This window comes from Mangifera indica, chromosome 8, assembly GCF_011075055.1.
Source record: "Mangifera indica cultivar Alphonso chromosome 8, CATAS_Mindica_2.1, whole genome shotgun sequence".
Classification (NCBI taxonomy): Eukaryota; Viridiplantae; Streptophyta; class Magnoliopsida; order Sapindales; family Anacardiaceae; genus Mangifera; species Mangifera indica.
In genome coordinates, this window is record NC_058144.1 from 5709662 (window position 1) to 5726995 (window position 17334).

General features: G+C 34.3%; 2 protein-coding genes across 2 annotated transcripts; one reads left to right on the forward strand and one right to left on the reverse strand.

Annotated features, from left to right (window-relative positions):
- Positions 1 to 448: 448 nt before the first annotated feature.
- On the reverse strand, positions 449 to 4584 carry LOC123222467 (MDIS1-interacting receptor like kinase 2-like). The gene is made up of 2 exons (XM_044645252.1): positions 1173 to 4584; positions 449 to 1061 (listed from the first exon to the last, which is right to left on the reverse strand). The coding sequence occupies exons 1-2, from the start codon at positions 4465 to 4467 to the stop codon at positions 688 to 690; spliced, it is 3669 nt and encodes a 1222-aa protein (XP_044501187.1). The 5' UTR covers positions 4468 to 4584; the 3' UTR covers positions 449 to 687.
- A 7812-nt stretch (positions 4585 to 12396) lies between these two features.
- Positions 12397 to 15447, forward strand: LOC123224566. Its single transcript, XM_044648293.1, has one exon. The coding sequence runs from the start codon at positions 14389 to 14391 to the stop codon at positions 15145 to 15147; it is 759 nt and encodes a 252-aa protein (XP_044504228.1). The 5' UTR covers positions 12397 to 14388; the 3' UTR covers positions 15148 to 15447.
- The last annotated feature ends 1887 nt before the right edge of the window (positions 15448 to 17334 follow it).

Sequence of the window (17334 nt, forward strand, 5' to 3'; positions counted from 1 at the left end):
TCATCACTGTCCAGACTAAGAGGACACATCTAAGTTTTTCCTTGGGCCATCCGGAATTATTTGAATGTGTTTTAGAGTGAGCACAAAGAACTTGAGACTTTTCAGTGATTGAGCAAAAGAGTCAATAAATGTCTGACAATTACGGTGTTGAATATTCAATAAAATTTCATAACTTAATTAATTTCTTCCATCAACGAAGAGAGGCTGAAGTCTGAAGATTATTCGGAAAAGATTATCAGAAATCAAACACTCCTGCTCGGTCAAAGTCAACAGTTTGACCAGGGTAAATTGGAAGAGCACAAAATGGTGAGAGTGAGATTCTTAGTGGTACTGGTGACCAAAGCTGTTATAAGTAAATTATAAAATTGACTTGGAATGGCATTTGAAATTGGGAGAACAATTAAAATTAGAAAACCCTAAATTTCCATCTTCTTGGCACCTTTCAAAATTGAATGAATGGCATATATTAATATAACTAATTCAAAATGAACTAATTATTTTACACACAAATACCCACCAGTGATCTCTGGTGGAAACTAATAGTTTTGTCTGGGATCTAAGACCCAACACTCTTATTTATACATACTACTGAAACATAAAAATTGACATACCACTGCAGGAAAGGCCATGAGAATTTAGTTGGCAGAGGCATTGCCAATCCCAAATTTCCACCAGCCAGATTTCATTTTACTTTTGAAAACTTGTTAGCTTGTCTATGGTTATCATCCCCAGCGGTTCAGAGAGACAAGCCTGTGTCTTTGCAGATAATTCTTGTGCGACAAAACGCATAGAAGGTCGTTCCTCCGGGGTGGTACGTGTGCATGCTAATGCTACATTTATCACAAACACCACTTCTTCTGCTAATTGGTCTGTGGGAGGCGGCAACCGTTGGTCTAACACATCCTTCAGAAATAATGTTGGATTTTCCGATACTGATCTTTTTGATGAAGATAGAGACGTTAGGAGTTCACCCGGATGTCTTCCCATCATAACTTCTAATGTCACTACTCCAAAGCTATAAACATCACATTTATCTGTCACCCGCATTGAGAGTGCAAGCTCTGCACAATAAAAATAATTAAACAATCCAAGTTCATTAAAAAAACTTCATGAAAATGCAATCTGGATTCTACAATCACAAAGATATCCAGGAGAATAAATTGTTTGCTAACCTGGAGCCATGTACCCATAAGACCCAGCAACGGTAGTCCAGTTTGAAGTATCTGGATTCAACAGTCTCGCAGTGCCAAAATCTGAGAGGCGTGGCTCAAAATCTGCCTCAAGCAAGATATTATTCAGAGATATGTCCCGGTGCACGATAGGTGGTGAGCAGTCATGGTGCAAGTAAGCAATTGCATGAGCCACTCCTTGCACAATTTTCACCCTTTCAGCCCAGTCCAGCTCTACTTTCCCCTCTACTCCATACAGAACTTTCCCCAGACTACCTCTTTTCACATATTCATAAACCAAGTACAGGCATCCTCTCTTGGAACAGAACCCGTGTAGCTTTATGATATTCCGGTGCCTGACGTCCGTCAACACACGAATCTCATTCTCAAAGCTTTGGCGATTGGACATTGGAACATCACTGGTGTCTGACATACTAAGTTTCTTCACAGCAACCATTTGGCCTGTTGGCAATAAGGCCTTGTACACGATACCAAATCCTCCTTTTCCAATGCAATACTTCCCACTAAAATCCTGAGTTGCCTTTACAATATCCCCAAAAGTAAACTTCCCTTCCCTCTCCCATATTAATGACTCCGAACTACCACGCCACTGACTGCTTTTCGTCTCCTCATCAATGAGTTTTGTTTTGCGCTTATAAATCAGAACTCCAGCAATTATGATCACAAGTAATAGGCTACATAGAGGAACAGTGACACCTATAAGAACCTTCTTTTTGTGGTCTGTGGGCTTTCCGGGCCCAGATAGTACATTGCAAGATGTTAATCCTGCGGCATCTCCGCACAAACCTGTGTTTCCAACAAAAGCATCTGCAGATGCGTTCTGGAAAATGCTGCCACTTGGAATTTCACCCGTTAAGTCATTGTACGAGAAATCAATTGAATGTAGACTTATCAGGCTAGAAAACGGTGCCGGAATACTCCCAGAGAGCTTGTTATGCGACAAGTTGAGATTCTCCAGTCTCGAAAGCTTTCCCAGGTTTTGAGGAATTGTACCAGAGAGTGAATTGCTGCTGAGGTCCAACATGTACTGCAGTCCGAACAAATTGCCAAGCTCAGGTGGTATTTCACCAGATAAATCATTGTGGCTCAGGTTTAAGCTCAAAACTTTTCCACAATTTGCAAGTTCTTCAGGTATATCTCCGGTCAAATTGTTATTTGCCAAATCAAGATACTCAAGCTTACTTAAATTGCTCATACTACGAGGGATCTCTCCTGTCAAGTGATTATTACTCAAATTGAGCTTGAACAATCTGCCTAACCTCCCCAATTCATCCGGAATTTCCCCTGTTAGTCCATTGGAGGCTAGGCTTAGAACTCCCAAGCGACTCAAACTCCCCAGCTCAGAAGGGATACCTCCAGATATTCTATTTCTGTCCAACTGCAGATTAGTGAGATTTGTGCACTCTCCCCATACAGGGGAGATTTCACCAATAAATTGATTCTCGCTTAGAGATATGAAATCAAGTTTTCCATGAACTCCAAATGCTTCTGTGATATTACCTGTGAATTGGTTGCTGTCAAGTCGGACTCTATTCAGATTCTTACAATTACGCAAGCAAGCAGGCAATGATCCAGTAAAGTTGTTACCATTCACTGTAAATTCTTCGAGATCAAAACTACTGCACAACTCGGGAGGCAATTCTCCGGAGAAGCTGTTGTTAGAGAAGCTTACATAGATCAACTGACTATAATTCCCAAAATCCCTAGGAATGATGCCAGAGAAGTTATTGGTAAACAGAGAGATTGACTTCAAAGAAGGAAGGCGAGAAATGTTCTGTGGCAACTCTCCATAAAGTTGGTTTGTGTTGACATCAAAAGTAGCCAATGAAACCAAATTTTCAATCTCTGGTGGAATTGTGCCAGTGAGATTATTGGAGAAAAGTTGCAAGCCGTGAAGATTTGTGAGATCCCACAATGTTTTAGGAATTGTGCCTGAAAGCTGGTTTCCAGAAAGGTCTAGACTGGTAAGGTTAGTCAAATTTCCAATCTCAGAAGGAATAGGGCCCGAGAGCTTATTGTTATACAGGTAAAGGTAATTAAGCTGTGTCAATAAGCCAATTTCTGGTGGAATCTTCCCTGTGAAGGAATTGTTTTGAAGTTGCAATGAGACCAATTCAGTCAAATTTGAAATGAGCTTAGGTGAGATTTCCCCAGAGAGCAAATTATCAGACAAACCCAAGTCAGTTAATTTGATCAGATTTGACAGAGAAAAAGGCAACTCCCCGCTGAGATGATTTATAGCCAAGGCTAAGTATGTAAGGTCAGTACAATGGCCAAGCTCAGGAGGCATGGTAGAGTTCAAGGCATTGATTCGGAGATCAAGTCTCTGAAGCTTTTTGAGCTGGCCTAAAGAAGATGGAATTTGCCCACTAAACGAATTGTTAAACAATTCAATTATTTGGAGCTCAGATAGCAAACCTATGTCCTCAGGGATCGGACCACTCAACTTGTTACTGGCAACACGAAGTTCTATGAGATTTGAAAGCTTGGAAACATTTGAAGACAATGGTCCCTGGAATAGATTATCAGTGAGGTTGAGATATTGAAGATTGGCCAGACTTGTAAACATCATTTCTGGTATTCGGCCGCTCAACTTATTCACCGACAAATCAAGGTAAGTCAAGTTCCGGCAAGTTAATACAAAAGAAGGAAATCCCAAATGAAGTTCATTGTAGTAAAGGCTAAGGTGTCGCAACAAAGGCATGGGTGAAAATTTAGACCAGTCAGGGGACTCTAAAAAGTTTCCTCCAAGGTCTAAGTACCATACCTGTTGAAGATTGCTAAGTTGATGAGGGATGGTACCATTGAAATAGTTGTTAAAAAGATTAAGGTACCGAAGCTCCGTCAACTGCGCCATCTCCGTAGGAATGATGCCTTCAAAAGAGTTGGAGTTCAAATCCAAGTAAGCTAGGTTGGAGAGACTACCAATGGCAGAAGGAATATCTCCACCAAAATTGTTGCTGGTGATGTCAAAGCGAGTGAGAGTTGCAAATTCAGTGAAGTTGAATTCAGTGAGAACCCCTGTGATGTTTGCTTCTGAGAGGTTTATCTGGGAAACGGTTCCTCCGGAGTCGCAAACAATGGAAGTCCAGTTGCAGAGGTTGTTGACGTTGGTAAGTGACCATGATGCGAGAGAAGAAGGCTGAAAACTGAAGGTGTTCTTCCATCTGACGAGTGCTTCAGCTTGAGTTCTCGTTGATGCAGAGATCTTCAAATAAAGTGATGAAAACAGCAGAATGTGGAAGAGAAACAGACTAGTGTTCTTAGATGAACCCATAATGTTAAGAAGCTGATGAACATTTGGGAAATCTCATTGAAGTTATAACCGGGAGAAAGATTTCTGAGGAAAAGAAAGCCTTAATAATGGATTAATGTCATCTGTTTCTTACTTTGTACTGCACTTTTTTCATTATCCATGAAGCCCAATTTAATAAAGCAGCTCTATTTCCATGAAGTCTGCGCGAAACTCGAGCCGTCCCCATTCATTTTTGGACTTAAACGTTTTTTATTTTTTGGTTCATTATTCTTTTGGTTGTTTTGCATGGTATTCGGAACTGGGAAGTTTTTCTTTTTTTTCTTGCAAGGATCCGCTGAAGTTAGGAAAATTACATGTAAGCCCTTGACTCAAAATTCACCGACCGCTGATTGCAAAAGCTTGGAATGTTAATGGGAAACCATTTATTGGTTACAGTTAGAGATGGTCAACGTGGAGTTGTTAGATGTGTGTCCGTTGATCTTTGACACAAAAAAGATGGGTGTTTATGTAATTTTAGTGAGATATCAGAAAACGGAGGGTCCAGTCCGTGTGCCAGTGCGATGGTATAGTTGGAAGTTTGAGCTTTTTATTTGTATTTTGACTTTGTGGCCACTCACTCGCCAATTAAAATTAATTGGCTTTTTTGTACTTTAACATGTTTCGCATTTTTATTATTTTTTTCCAAATATTTATCAGTATAATAACAAATTATACTTTGAGCATCATAATGTGCATTATTTTTTTATATATTTATATATATGATTAAATATTATTTTATTTTTAATTTAAAATTATTTAATTATATAATAAAAATATAAATATAAATATTTATATATTTAAAATAAATATACATAATTTTATAATTATACTTTATATTTATTTTTTTTTTTCGCTCCCAATGATGGCCAATTGAAAAAATTGTTTGACAACTTAATAAAATCATCATATGTCACTATATTTTTAATTAGTATAAGCACTTTCCTTAAATTACATCCTGTCAATTCAGTAATGTTTGCTGAACTAAAGTTGTACACATTTTTTCTCTGCATACTTATAAGTGTAAATTTCAGCCACCTCTATGATTTATAATTATTAGATATAATGGAGATGAAGAGATGATGTCTTTTCGTTAATAAAAACAAAGATTTGTCTGTTAGAGATGGTTGTCAGTTTTTCATTTCGTTTTAGATATTCGTCGTTGTTGAAAAGAAAAGAAAAAAAACCCAAGAATTTGGAGGTGAAATTGTTATTTTTCAAACCTTATAAATTTTAGAGTGAAAGAAAATTATGAGATTTTTAAACTTAGGGAGAAAAATGTAATAAAACTTTAATTTGTTTAAGTAAATAATGATTTTACTTTTAACTCTAATTAGGATTTTTAACAAAAATTGATTTATATGTGGATGTTTGATTTTTTAAAAATTAGAAAATGAAAGTATGAGATTTCCCTATATATTATGTGGGAACAAGTCTTTTGATCTTATAATTATTTGATATAAAGGTTAAGTTCGGAGACTCAAGACCCTCCATTCCCATATTGATTTTTTTTTAATCTTAACCTAAGTATCCAATAAATGATAATATATCATCTATATATTTAAATTACATATAATATATATATATATCATTACTCTTATTCTAATTCCATCATCATATTTGCATAAAATAACATGGGCTTTTAGGATTTTATTTATTGAAAAAAGAAAAACTATAGAAAGACATTCTTATCAAACAATATTGAAATTCTTATTTTGGAATCTTTTTGTCACTCAGTTTGATTTGTTTGGTCATCACTGAGATTTCATCTTAAAATTAAATTTAGATTTTTTAAACTTATTTTAGTTTATTTATTTTTTATTTAATTAATCACAATTTCAAATATAGGTTTTACAATAATATTTGACTTATCTTTAATAGGCAATTTCATTTTTTTTCATTTAATTTTTTAAAATAGTTGGTTCAATTGCCAATTAGAAATAAGGGTATTTAACGAAAAAATGTTTACTGTTATACGATTATCTTTTTATCTCATTATAAATTATTAGTGATTAATGAAATCTCGATAGGATTTTATGAATGACTTTGTATGCCAATTTTATATTATATAGATAATGTGTTATTATTTAATTGAATATTATTTTATATTTAATTTAAAATTATTTAATCATATAATGATATATCATTTGTGTATATGGAACATATATATATATATAATTTTATTGATTTTAAATTCCTGAAATTAAATCCTGGCGTTGCCACTGTTTGTACAAGCTAGCGCCAGTGTTTGTATAAACTTGGTTAAGATAATTTGGTAACAACATAACATAGCATAGCAGATCAACTTTGTCTTTTAAAATATAAATTCCACCTGAATCCCTGGAAAAAAAAAAAATATGTTGCTTTGTTTGAATGAACTAAAATCAGTCAGTCTTCAATAAAATATTCAGAATGCAAACTTTGCAGGATTTCTTTAAGCTTCAAACTGGTTTACTTATACAGTCAATAATAGTCACAGGGCAACTTCACTAATATATAATATATGCAGCTTTTAAGTAAATTCTGATGCAGAAATTCAGGCAAACCCCTATATTTTTTATATCAAGTAAAACCCAGAAGAGCCACTCATAGTGGACTTGTTATCTGATTTTTTCTTTTTTTTTTTTTTTTTTTTTTCAACCTAAGGGAAAATTGCATAATTATATAACAATCCCATGCATGGCTGACAAAATGGGCTAATTTTCTAATGGTCAACGATGTTGGGTATGTGAACAGAAATGATTACCAACCTCATTGATGGCTGCTTTAGTAATAAAGCCAACGACTTCAACACACTATGTTTTCAGTCTGAATGGTTGGACTTTTGCTGTTGCAATCTTGTAAATAATTTCTGGGTTCAAAATTTTATTCACCAGAAAGAAACAGGCATCCGAATTTCAAAGAAATCTCGCCATGAAAAATATTTCAACGACCAATTTAGCACGCGTTTTGAAGGATGTGACTAACCTCTGTCTGTATGCATAATAAATAAGCATGAACTAACCATTTTTTGTGATGAAGAGCATGTCCAAACTTAACTTTGTTTTTTTATATGTAATGGGTTGTATTGTAATTGCATTGTATCAGCCTTGAATGTTTCTGTGTCAGCCTTATTGACATAATTCATATTAGACGGATAGGAGGCATCATAACACTGTGGCCCAACCAAACTCCCATAGAGTGAAAATCCTTGTCGCAGAAGTTCAAAAGCTACCTGCTCCAAATGAGATTCTCATGGGCAACAAAAGCGCAATGAATCTTTTGAAGGCCTCTGCAAATCATACAAATTAGTGAAACTTTCATGATTTGAATCAGGGATTTGAATCAGGGCAGTTGTGCTGAAGGGCATATCCAAACTCAACTTTTTTTTTTTATTTTGTAATGGGTTGTTTTGTAATTGCATTGTATCAACCTTGCATGTTTCTGTGTCAGCCTTATTTATTGACATAATTCATATTTGACAGCTATGACCCATCATAATACTGTGGCCCAACCAAACTCCCATATAGTGAATATCCTTTGCGACGAAGTTCAAAAACCAGCTGCTCCAGATGAGATTCCCATGGGCAAGAAAAGCGCATTGAATCTATCGAAGGCCTTTGAAAATCACACAATTAAGTGGACTTTTCATGATTTGAGTCAGGGCAGTTGAAAACCCAACATTAATTGGGGTCTGCATGATTCGAAAACCCCGTTAAAATTTCTGATGATCATCATAATGATGATTTTTCTGGGTTTAAAAAACTGTTGAAGAGATGAAAAACTCATATTTAAACTCTTAATCCCATGATACAAATGGCTTTACACAGTATCACATACCCTATACGGGTACATGGAACAAACAATAATAAATAATTTTGAATGCATTTGGAAACATGTAATTATGCAATATATTAACTTTTATGGCATTATTACCCTTGATTTTTGTGTGAAAATTATGAATTAGTGAAGAAGATTTAGGTAAAAATTAATATAACACCGAAATTTTAATTTTAATTTTATATTAATATCAGAATTAATGTGGGGCCTATTGAGCAAATCATTGCCAAATTGCTAACTTCATGGTCAAATAATTTTAAAGTCCCACTTTAATTTAGAGTTGTTAAAAAATCATGAACTTCTAATAGGTCAATTTTCTTTCATTTTATATTGAGTGAATTACTTTTTTTCACTTAAGGTTTGTTGTACCAAAAACACCTTTTTATCACATAAATCATGCATTTTATTTTAAAACAAATTTGGTTAATAAAAATTATGGTAAAAAAGTAAAATTTTCATTTTCAATTTTTTAATATATAAAAAATGAAACGATAGATTAATGTATGTTTATTATCCATGATTAATTTAAGCTATTCTATGATATTATTAAACAAGTCAAAACTGTTAGTGGTGAAATATAAATAAGAGAAAATGAGTTTTTATAATATAAGTGAGTAGATCACGTATTTAATTAGTTATGGGTTGTTAGTTGTTATTTTCAGAGAATTTAATTGTTATTTTTTAGAACATTATGTTGATTTCTTTTATTTATATTGTTCATGTAACTCTGCATTTTATGTAGTTAAAAAATAAAATAAACCCAATATTTTAGTTTATCTTCTTTCTCCTTTTTTCAAAATTTTAATTGATTCTAACAGTTTCGTATCAGAGTTATACAATCTTATAATCTCAATATATCTATTTTCAGTTGTGAATCATGACAAACAATTTCAATATTGTTTGGTCAGGTCCAAAACTAGATGGGAAATTTGATTACAATTATTAACAGATTTTGATGACTACACATTTAAAAGCTCAAAATCTTTGGAGCTTTGTTGATCCAAGAATTACAGATGGAGCTGATGCAAATTCCCAACGACGAGATCAACTTGCATTGGGACAAATTCATCAAGGTGTTGATTATTCTATATTTGGAAAGATAGCCAATGCCAAGACAACCAACGTCAACAACCTCTGCAACTGGACTTCCATTGTTTGCGACTCTGGAGGAACCATTTTCCAGATAAACCTCTCAGAAGCAAACATCACCGGGGTTCTCACTGAATTTGCAACTCTCACTCGCTTTGACATCAGCAGCAACAATTTTGGTGGAGATATTCCTTCTGCCATTGGTAGTCTCTCCAACCTAGCCTACTTGGATTTGAACTCCAACTCTTTTGAAGGCATCATTCCTACGGAGATGGCGCAGTTGACGGACTTAATCTTTTTAACAAGTATCTCAATGGTACCATCCCTCATCAACTTAGCAATCTTCAACAGGTTTGGTACTTAGACCTCGGAGCAAACCTTTCAGAGTCCCCTGACTGGTCTAAATTTTCACCCATGCCTTTATTGGGACACCTTAGCCTTTTCAACAATGAACTTCATTTGGGATTTCCTTCTTTTGTATTAACTTGCCGGAACTTAACTTTCCTCGATTTGTCGCTGAATAAGTTGAGTGACTGAATACCAGAAGGGATGTTTACCAATCTGGCCTACCTTCAATATCTCAACCTCACCGAGAATCAGTTCCAAGGACCATTGTCTTCAGATGTTTCCAAGCTTTCCAATCTCATACAACTTCGTGTTGTCAATAACACGTTGAGTGGTCCGATTCCTGAGGACATAGGTTTGTTGTCTGAGCTCCAAATGATTGAATTGTTTAACAATTCGTTTAGTGGGCAAATTCCATCTTCTTTAGACCAGCTCAAAAAGCTTCAGAAGCTTGATCTCCGAATCAACGCCTTAAACTCTACCATACCTTCTGACCTTGGCCATTGTACTAACCTTACATACTTGGCCTTAGCTATAAATTATCTCAGCGGGGAGTTGCCTATTTCTTTGTCAAATCTAATCAAATTAACTGAATTGGGTTTGTCTGATAATTTACTCTCTGGGGACATCTCACCTAAGCTCATTTCAAATTTGACAGAATTGATCTCCTTGCAACTTCAAAACAATTCCTTCATAGGGAAGATTCCATCAGAAATTGGCTTATTAACACAGCTTAATTACCTTTACCTGTATAACAATAAGCTCTCGCGCTCTATTCCTTCTGAGATTGGAAATTTGAAAATTGTAATTGCTAGATGTCATGTTATTTTATGTTTTTTATATTTTCGGACTTTGGTCGATGTTGATTGTATTTATTCACCATTTAAATTACGAGATTTCAGACACTAAATAATAAGTTGATGGTTATTTAATTCATGAGTTGCAGTTATTCAATTACACCTTTTTATATGCATTTAAGTAAAATATTTTATATTATGTTTTTATTTCTATTGTTTTAAATTAAGAGGTCAAGTTGTACATGTTTCTTTGAGTTATATTTCACGTAAGGGTATGTATTTAGAGACGAATGTTGCATCGAAGGAAGCTAAATTGGGAGTAAGAGAGCCCTAATGAAACGAAGAGAGAGCATCAACGGAACAAAACCGAAACCAATACCGTTCATTGGAGATTTTATTTAAAAAAAAAAAAAAAAACTAGATACATTGTTTGTAAGATGACATTCTTATTAAACAATACTGAAATTCTTATTTTGGAATCTTTGTTTGTCTCTCAATTTTGATTCCATTTTAGAATTAAAATTAGTTTTTTTAAATTTATTTTAGTATTTTATTTTATTTGTTTGTTTATTTAATTAATGATTATCTTTACTAGGCAATTTCATTTTTTTCATTAAGTTTTTGAAAAATAGTTTACTCAATAGTGAATTAAAGATAGAGATTTTCAAAGAACAATGGTTTACTGTTATACGATTATCTTTTTACTTCATTATAAATTATTAATGATTCGTGAAGTCTCAGTTGGATTTTAATGAATGGCTTGTATGTGAGTCTTGAATCTACGTGTGTTTGTATTTGACATTTCAATTTTATTAAGGCCGAAAGACTTATTTCCACCCAGTTTTACTTCATTATTAAACTTCCAGAACTATTTAATAATTTCTAGAATACTTATTTAAGTTTTTGAAAATTTAATTATGTACTGATGTATTAAATTTTGATGTTAATACCAAAAGTAAAAAAGTTATTTAATAATTTTATTTAAAGAAAAAAATTTCTCTTTTTAATATCATAATTTTAAAAATTAATATCTTTTTAAGTAAAAAATTAAATTTTTTTTCATTTTTTCTATATCTTAATTTTAAAAATTCATAATCACCCTCTGTAAAATTTATAATAGTTTTTACTCCCTAAAAAATGTATTTTCTTTTTCCAACAATAATTCGTTTTGATGATTCATTTTAGTGCGTCGTCAACTTCATCACCAGCATCCTCTCTCAATCTCCGATGGTTTTCCAATGCAAAAATTATCCAAAATCTAATCAAAGTTGTCAAATGATATCGCATATATATGTGCAATCCATTACATAGCTTGGTTGATTCGTGCGCGCGAAGTCCTTTCAAATATAAATTAATTGTATAAAAGCAGTGTTATGACAAATCAGATTTGTCTCTGCTAGGACAAATTTGTGCGACGGCCGGCCCGTCTGTCGCACATAGCACAATAGATCAAGTTTGTCTTTTAAAATATAGATTCCACTTCAGTCCTAAGGAAAAAAATTGTATAAATTAATTGCTTTGAATGGACTAAAATCAGACAGTCTTCAATAAAATATTCAGATTGCAAACTTTACTTAAACAATGATTGATAATCACAAGACAACGTACAAGTAAATTCGATCTGATGCAGAAATTGATGCAACCACTACATTTTTATACCAAGTAAAACCCAGAACCACTCATTGCTAGTGGACTTTTTATCTCAACACAAGGGAAAATTGCAAACATATATAACAATCCCATGCATAGAAGACAAAATGGGTTAATTTTCTAACCAACAGTGATGGCCGCTTTAATAATAAAGCCAATGACTTCTAACACAAAGGTTTTAAGTCTGTACGGGTGCACTTTGGATGTCGCAATCTTGTAAATTTTTTCTGGGTTCAAAATTTTATTGACCAAAAAGAAACAGGCATCCAATTTTCAGAGAAATCTCACCATGAAAAACATTTCAACTACCAAATTAGCACGCATTTTGAAGCATGTAATTAACCGCTATATGCAAAATAATTAAGCATGTACTAAAGGGCATATCCAAACTTAACTATGGTTTTTAATTTGTATTGGGTTGTACTGTAATTGCATTGTTTTGTATCAGCCTTGCATGTTTGTGTGTCAGCCTTATTGACAAAATTCATATTAGACAGACAAGAGGCATCATATATACAAAATTTAGTAAGCAATGAATTATACACTAGAAATTCACACATCCATATCAAGGAGAAACAAAGCACTCCTCTTACTGACTCTGAAGTTTTGAACATGCATGTTTTAGACTTTAGTGATTTACTCACAAGGAGTAGAATTTAAACTAGATGCCAAAATTTTAAATTAAATTCCAATATCCCTACAAATTATGTAATCAGATCAACATCAAGTATCCCCATTAATATTTCTTGTGATTATCATAATAATGATTTTTCTGGGTTAAGAAAACTGTTGAAGAGATGAAAAGCGCATATTTAAACTCCTAATCCCATGGCACAAATAGCTTGACACCGTATCACATACCCTATATGGTTTATCATTAAACTTTTCATTCTTCTCATCAACTTCAGATTTCATAAAGGTCATCACTGTTAAAGATACACACTTAAGTTAACATTATAGAGTTCAAATGTTCTCTTTAATTGTTCCTTGGTGCTTTTATCCAATCCTCTTCTCTCTCGCTCTCAAAATCTCATGTTTCCCACTTCATATTTTCACTCTCAAACCCCAAAACCCACCTACAATCCCCACGATTTCAACCAAGAAATTGTAAACAACTCTCTCTCTTCTTATGCTAGTCCTTGGAGCTACGCACTCAAGTTCTTCAATTGGGCTTGAAGCATGACACCTGTTTCATGTAATTGACTAATCATCTAAACCTAAATGATCCTTGACAAAGCTCAATCGTGCTTAAGGCAAAACAAGGCTCCATGGCAAGTACACCACAAAGCAAACTGATAGCCCATTGTATAGCCTAAATCCTATGAAGTTAGTCTTGAAATTGGGCCTTGGCTAGTTCCGAGAGACCATTATAAGGCCTCTATCTACATCAACTTGAGGTTTCCAAGTCATCTAGTAGAGCCATTAGGTTTCGACATTTCACGATAATTATGAGGCTTCCAGTTGCCTCTAAGGTTTCCCTAATTCTCATGTAGCCTTTAGAAATTGCCCAAAAATGACATCAAGAGAAGAATTTTAAATTAAAAAAAAAAAAAAGAAGAACATGTGGGTGTTGGCGGAAAAGAAGAATGGAAAAATTGAAACATAGGAGATTTTGTGTGTTTTTGTTTGAGTTAAAGAGAAAATTAAATTAGAGGAAGAGATAATTGGAAGGGAAAGAGTGGTAACTGATTAGAGAGATTCTGTAGTAAGCAAGATTTAGTTGGTTTATTTTTAGGAGTAAATATGTTAATTTTATTCTATTATGGGGTTAATCAGGTAAATTTAAAAAAAGAGAAACAATTAAGAATAATATAATAATTACAGTTTTTGTATTTGTATTAGAGTTTTCTTTGTGAATAAAGTAAATTTTAGGGGATATAATATAATTTACGTTACCGAACCTTGGGCGGGAAAATATTGTTTTCTCCTGCCCACTGGAGGATTTACGCGCTTTCTTAACGGGTTGCTTTAACGGCTAATCTCCTATTTTCATTATTTCCTATTTTCCTATTCTTAATATACTAAGGCTTTTATTAGCTGAACTTCCCGTTTCTGTAAGGAAAGCTAGCCGGCTTAAAAGACTTATAAATACCTTACTTATTTGCTGAATCGCAGCAGAAAGTTGCATGTTAAAATCCTCCGCTGCATTCTAGGCTTTGTTCTGCATTCTGTTTTTTTTTTTCACATTCTTAGTTGTAGTGGTATAATGGTTTGGGATAGCCGGTGTAGGGGTAAGGTTGATGAGGAGCAATTGAGCTCGGACACTCGAAAGAAAGTTACTTTTGACTATAATGTCAAAGCTTATGAGCCTGTTTTGTCTGGGGAGGTCACTAGTAATTTACCTGAGATCAGTGAAGTTGGAGAGGTCAAGAAGGAGAAGGAGGAGGAGGATTCTTTAGTGAGATCAAAGCAATCTCAGTCTTTTTCAGAAGCTAGTTCCATCACAGCCAGCTCGGGTTCTTATCCTTCTAACTACAGATATCAAAACTGCAGAGATAGTGATGATGAAGATGATGAACTGGATTTGGATAGTGATCATAATGATGACGAAGAAGCTGAGGAAGATGACGGGATGGTGGATTATGATGATATCTGTGAGGATGATGGTTATGATTATGCTCAATCAAGCATGGCTGTGGGCAAAGCTGATACCAAGGAGGTTGTCGCCAGTTCTTCGGTGATAAGCGGTATGGATGAGGGATGCGTGACGCCAATTCGGGGTAATCGAAGAGTAAGAGATAGAAGTGTATATGCCAATTCTGTTTTGAACCCAATTGAGAATATCACTCAATGGAAAGCATTGAAAGCGATGGGGAAACCACAACTGAAGCAACAGAAAGAGAATTTCACAGAGGATCAGGAACCTCGTGCTTCCTTTAGTTTGGAGCCTAGTCTCAAGGAATTATCACTCAGCTTTAAAACAAAAATTTGGCAATCGATCCAAGAAGTGAAACCAACAAGTTGAAGTGGATGCTAGCCTTTCAAACTGGTTGTCTTCATCAGAAACTACACCCATTAACCAGAGTATCTCAATTTTTTTGGATGCTACATCTGAGAAAAGCTTGTCACAAGGATCAAACTCACTGAGGAGCCAAGAAGATAAACCTATTTTAGGTGCTCTAACTCTGGAAGAAATCAAGCAGTTTTCAGCTTGAACTTTGACCTGGGACTAGAAGAAGGCTAGGGGAAAGTTCTTGTTTGCAACTTCTCTTTGCAAATAAGTATGACTTTTATAAGTAAATATAAAAAGCTTTTGTTATCCAAAATCCACAGCACAGGACAGTCCCATATGGAAAGCTACTCTGTAGATTTATAATGAACAGAATTTGAAAGTTCCTCTGCAATTTGGCTTCAAGGAGAGATTAGAAGTTTCGTAAACGTCTAAAGAAATATTTTTTACCAACTTTGAAAAGAAAGTTGATCAGTTGATAAAGAAATTCATTTGTTATAAAAGATGAGAAGTGTCTTTAAAAGAAATAATAACTTGGTCCAAGGAACTCTACCTCTCAGTCTACGAAACGTACACGCTAGCGGGCTGCGCCACCGCCCCCACCCATTGGTGCCAGTGTAGTCAATTTTTTGGAGGCCAAAGGACTTATTCCCACCCAAGTTCTTATACATTCCCAAACTCTTGTTCTCAATCTTTAAAAAACTTAAATACTCATCTATTATCCAACTTTTGATACATTTAGTTATTAATTAAAACAGCAAATACGTCATTTCATCATTAATATTAACAAATATAATGTTAACTCATTTTTTCTTTAAGTTTTGAAAACTAGTAATTCTACTGCAAGTTCAACTTTTCCAGTTTTAAAAAATGCTTTTTCCCCCATCTTAGGTTTTTTTCCCTTTTCTCTCCTGTCAGCATCTCTGTCTTCAATGATGCTCTCTTCTCACTCTAAACCTTCATTGGCACTCCCTCTTCCTCCAAGGTGGTATCACCAACGATTTTATCATGATTTTCGACCAAAAAATGAGCAAGAGATATGGATCTCCTGCTCGTTTTTGCTATGTCGTTGCCCCTCTTTCGGTGGTCAATGGCGTTGTGTCGAAGAAAAAAGGAGAGGATCCATTCCTCTATCCTCTCCTTTTATGATTTGTGCACAAGAATGTCAGATTGTTTCTTGGATTTCTTCAAAAAAAATGAATGTCAGATCGTTGCTTGATTATCACCAGCAATGTTGGCTTTCTTTGTCGGCAATATCGGTTGTGCCTTGGATTTTTTCATTAGTCAGAGATGAAAGGAGCCACTGGAGATGGAGGGAGAGCAATGGTGGAAGATAGGGGTGCAGCTGTGATGTTTCTAAAGTTTGGAAAGTGACTAGAGATGAAAATTTTGAGTAATAGGAAAACTAGGTTAATGGGGAAAATGTCGTTTATCTAAAATGTTTTTCATGGGTATGTATAATAAATGTTAATAAGGGTAAAATAATAGTTTATTATTAAATTAATAAAATTGGTTAATTTTAATTGTTGATGGATGAGTATTTGAATTTTTGAAAATATATAAAAACTGAGGTGGAAATAAATCCTTTTGGCCATATTTTTCATATAATTTATATTTTTCCTGGAGACAACACCAGTAATGGATTGGATAATTGTAAGAAAAAGCCAACAAAGACTTGTTCTCACACAAGGATTTGCCCTCTGATAATCCAAATATTCATTGGTAAATTCTCCATTATGTACCTTACCATAGCTGTTAGAAGGTTTAATCTTCGTCTCAAACCTATAAACATATCAATTAAACAGTTTTTCAATGACTAAGATCTAGAAACAAAACCGTAGTGATAACAGGGTCTCATGCTTATTATTAATATTAGAGAATATATTTTGCTTCTTTGGCTTCTCAGTCAAACACTACCCATTCCCGAGTCATTTTTCTGGGAGATTGTAAGGGGGAGAGAGCACTTAAGCTTTCTACCTCGGACTCAAAAGACTTCCATTTGGTTTTCACTGATACTGCATTACAGTTTTCACCTAAATCCTCTTCACTTATTCGCAACATAATTTTCTTACAAAAATCAAGGGTAATAATGCCATAAATAAATGTTAATATATTACATAATTAAATGTTTTTCAAATGCATTCACAATTATATGTATGTGATACTGTGCAATGTTATTTGTGCATGGGATTGGGAGTTTGG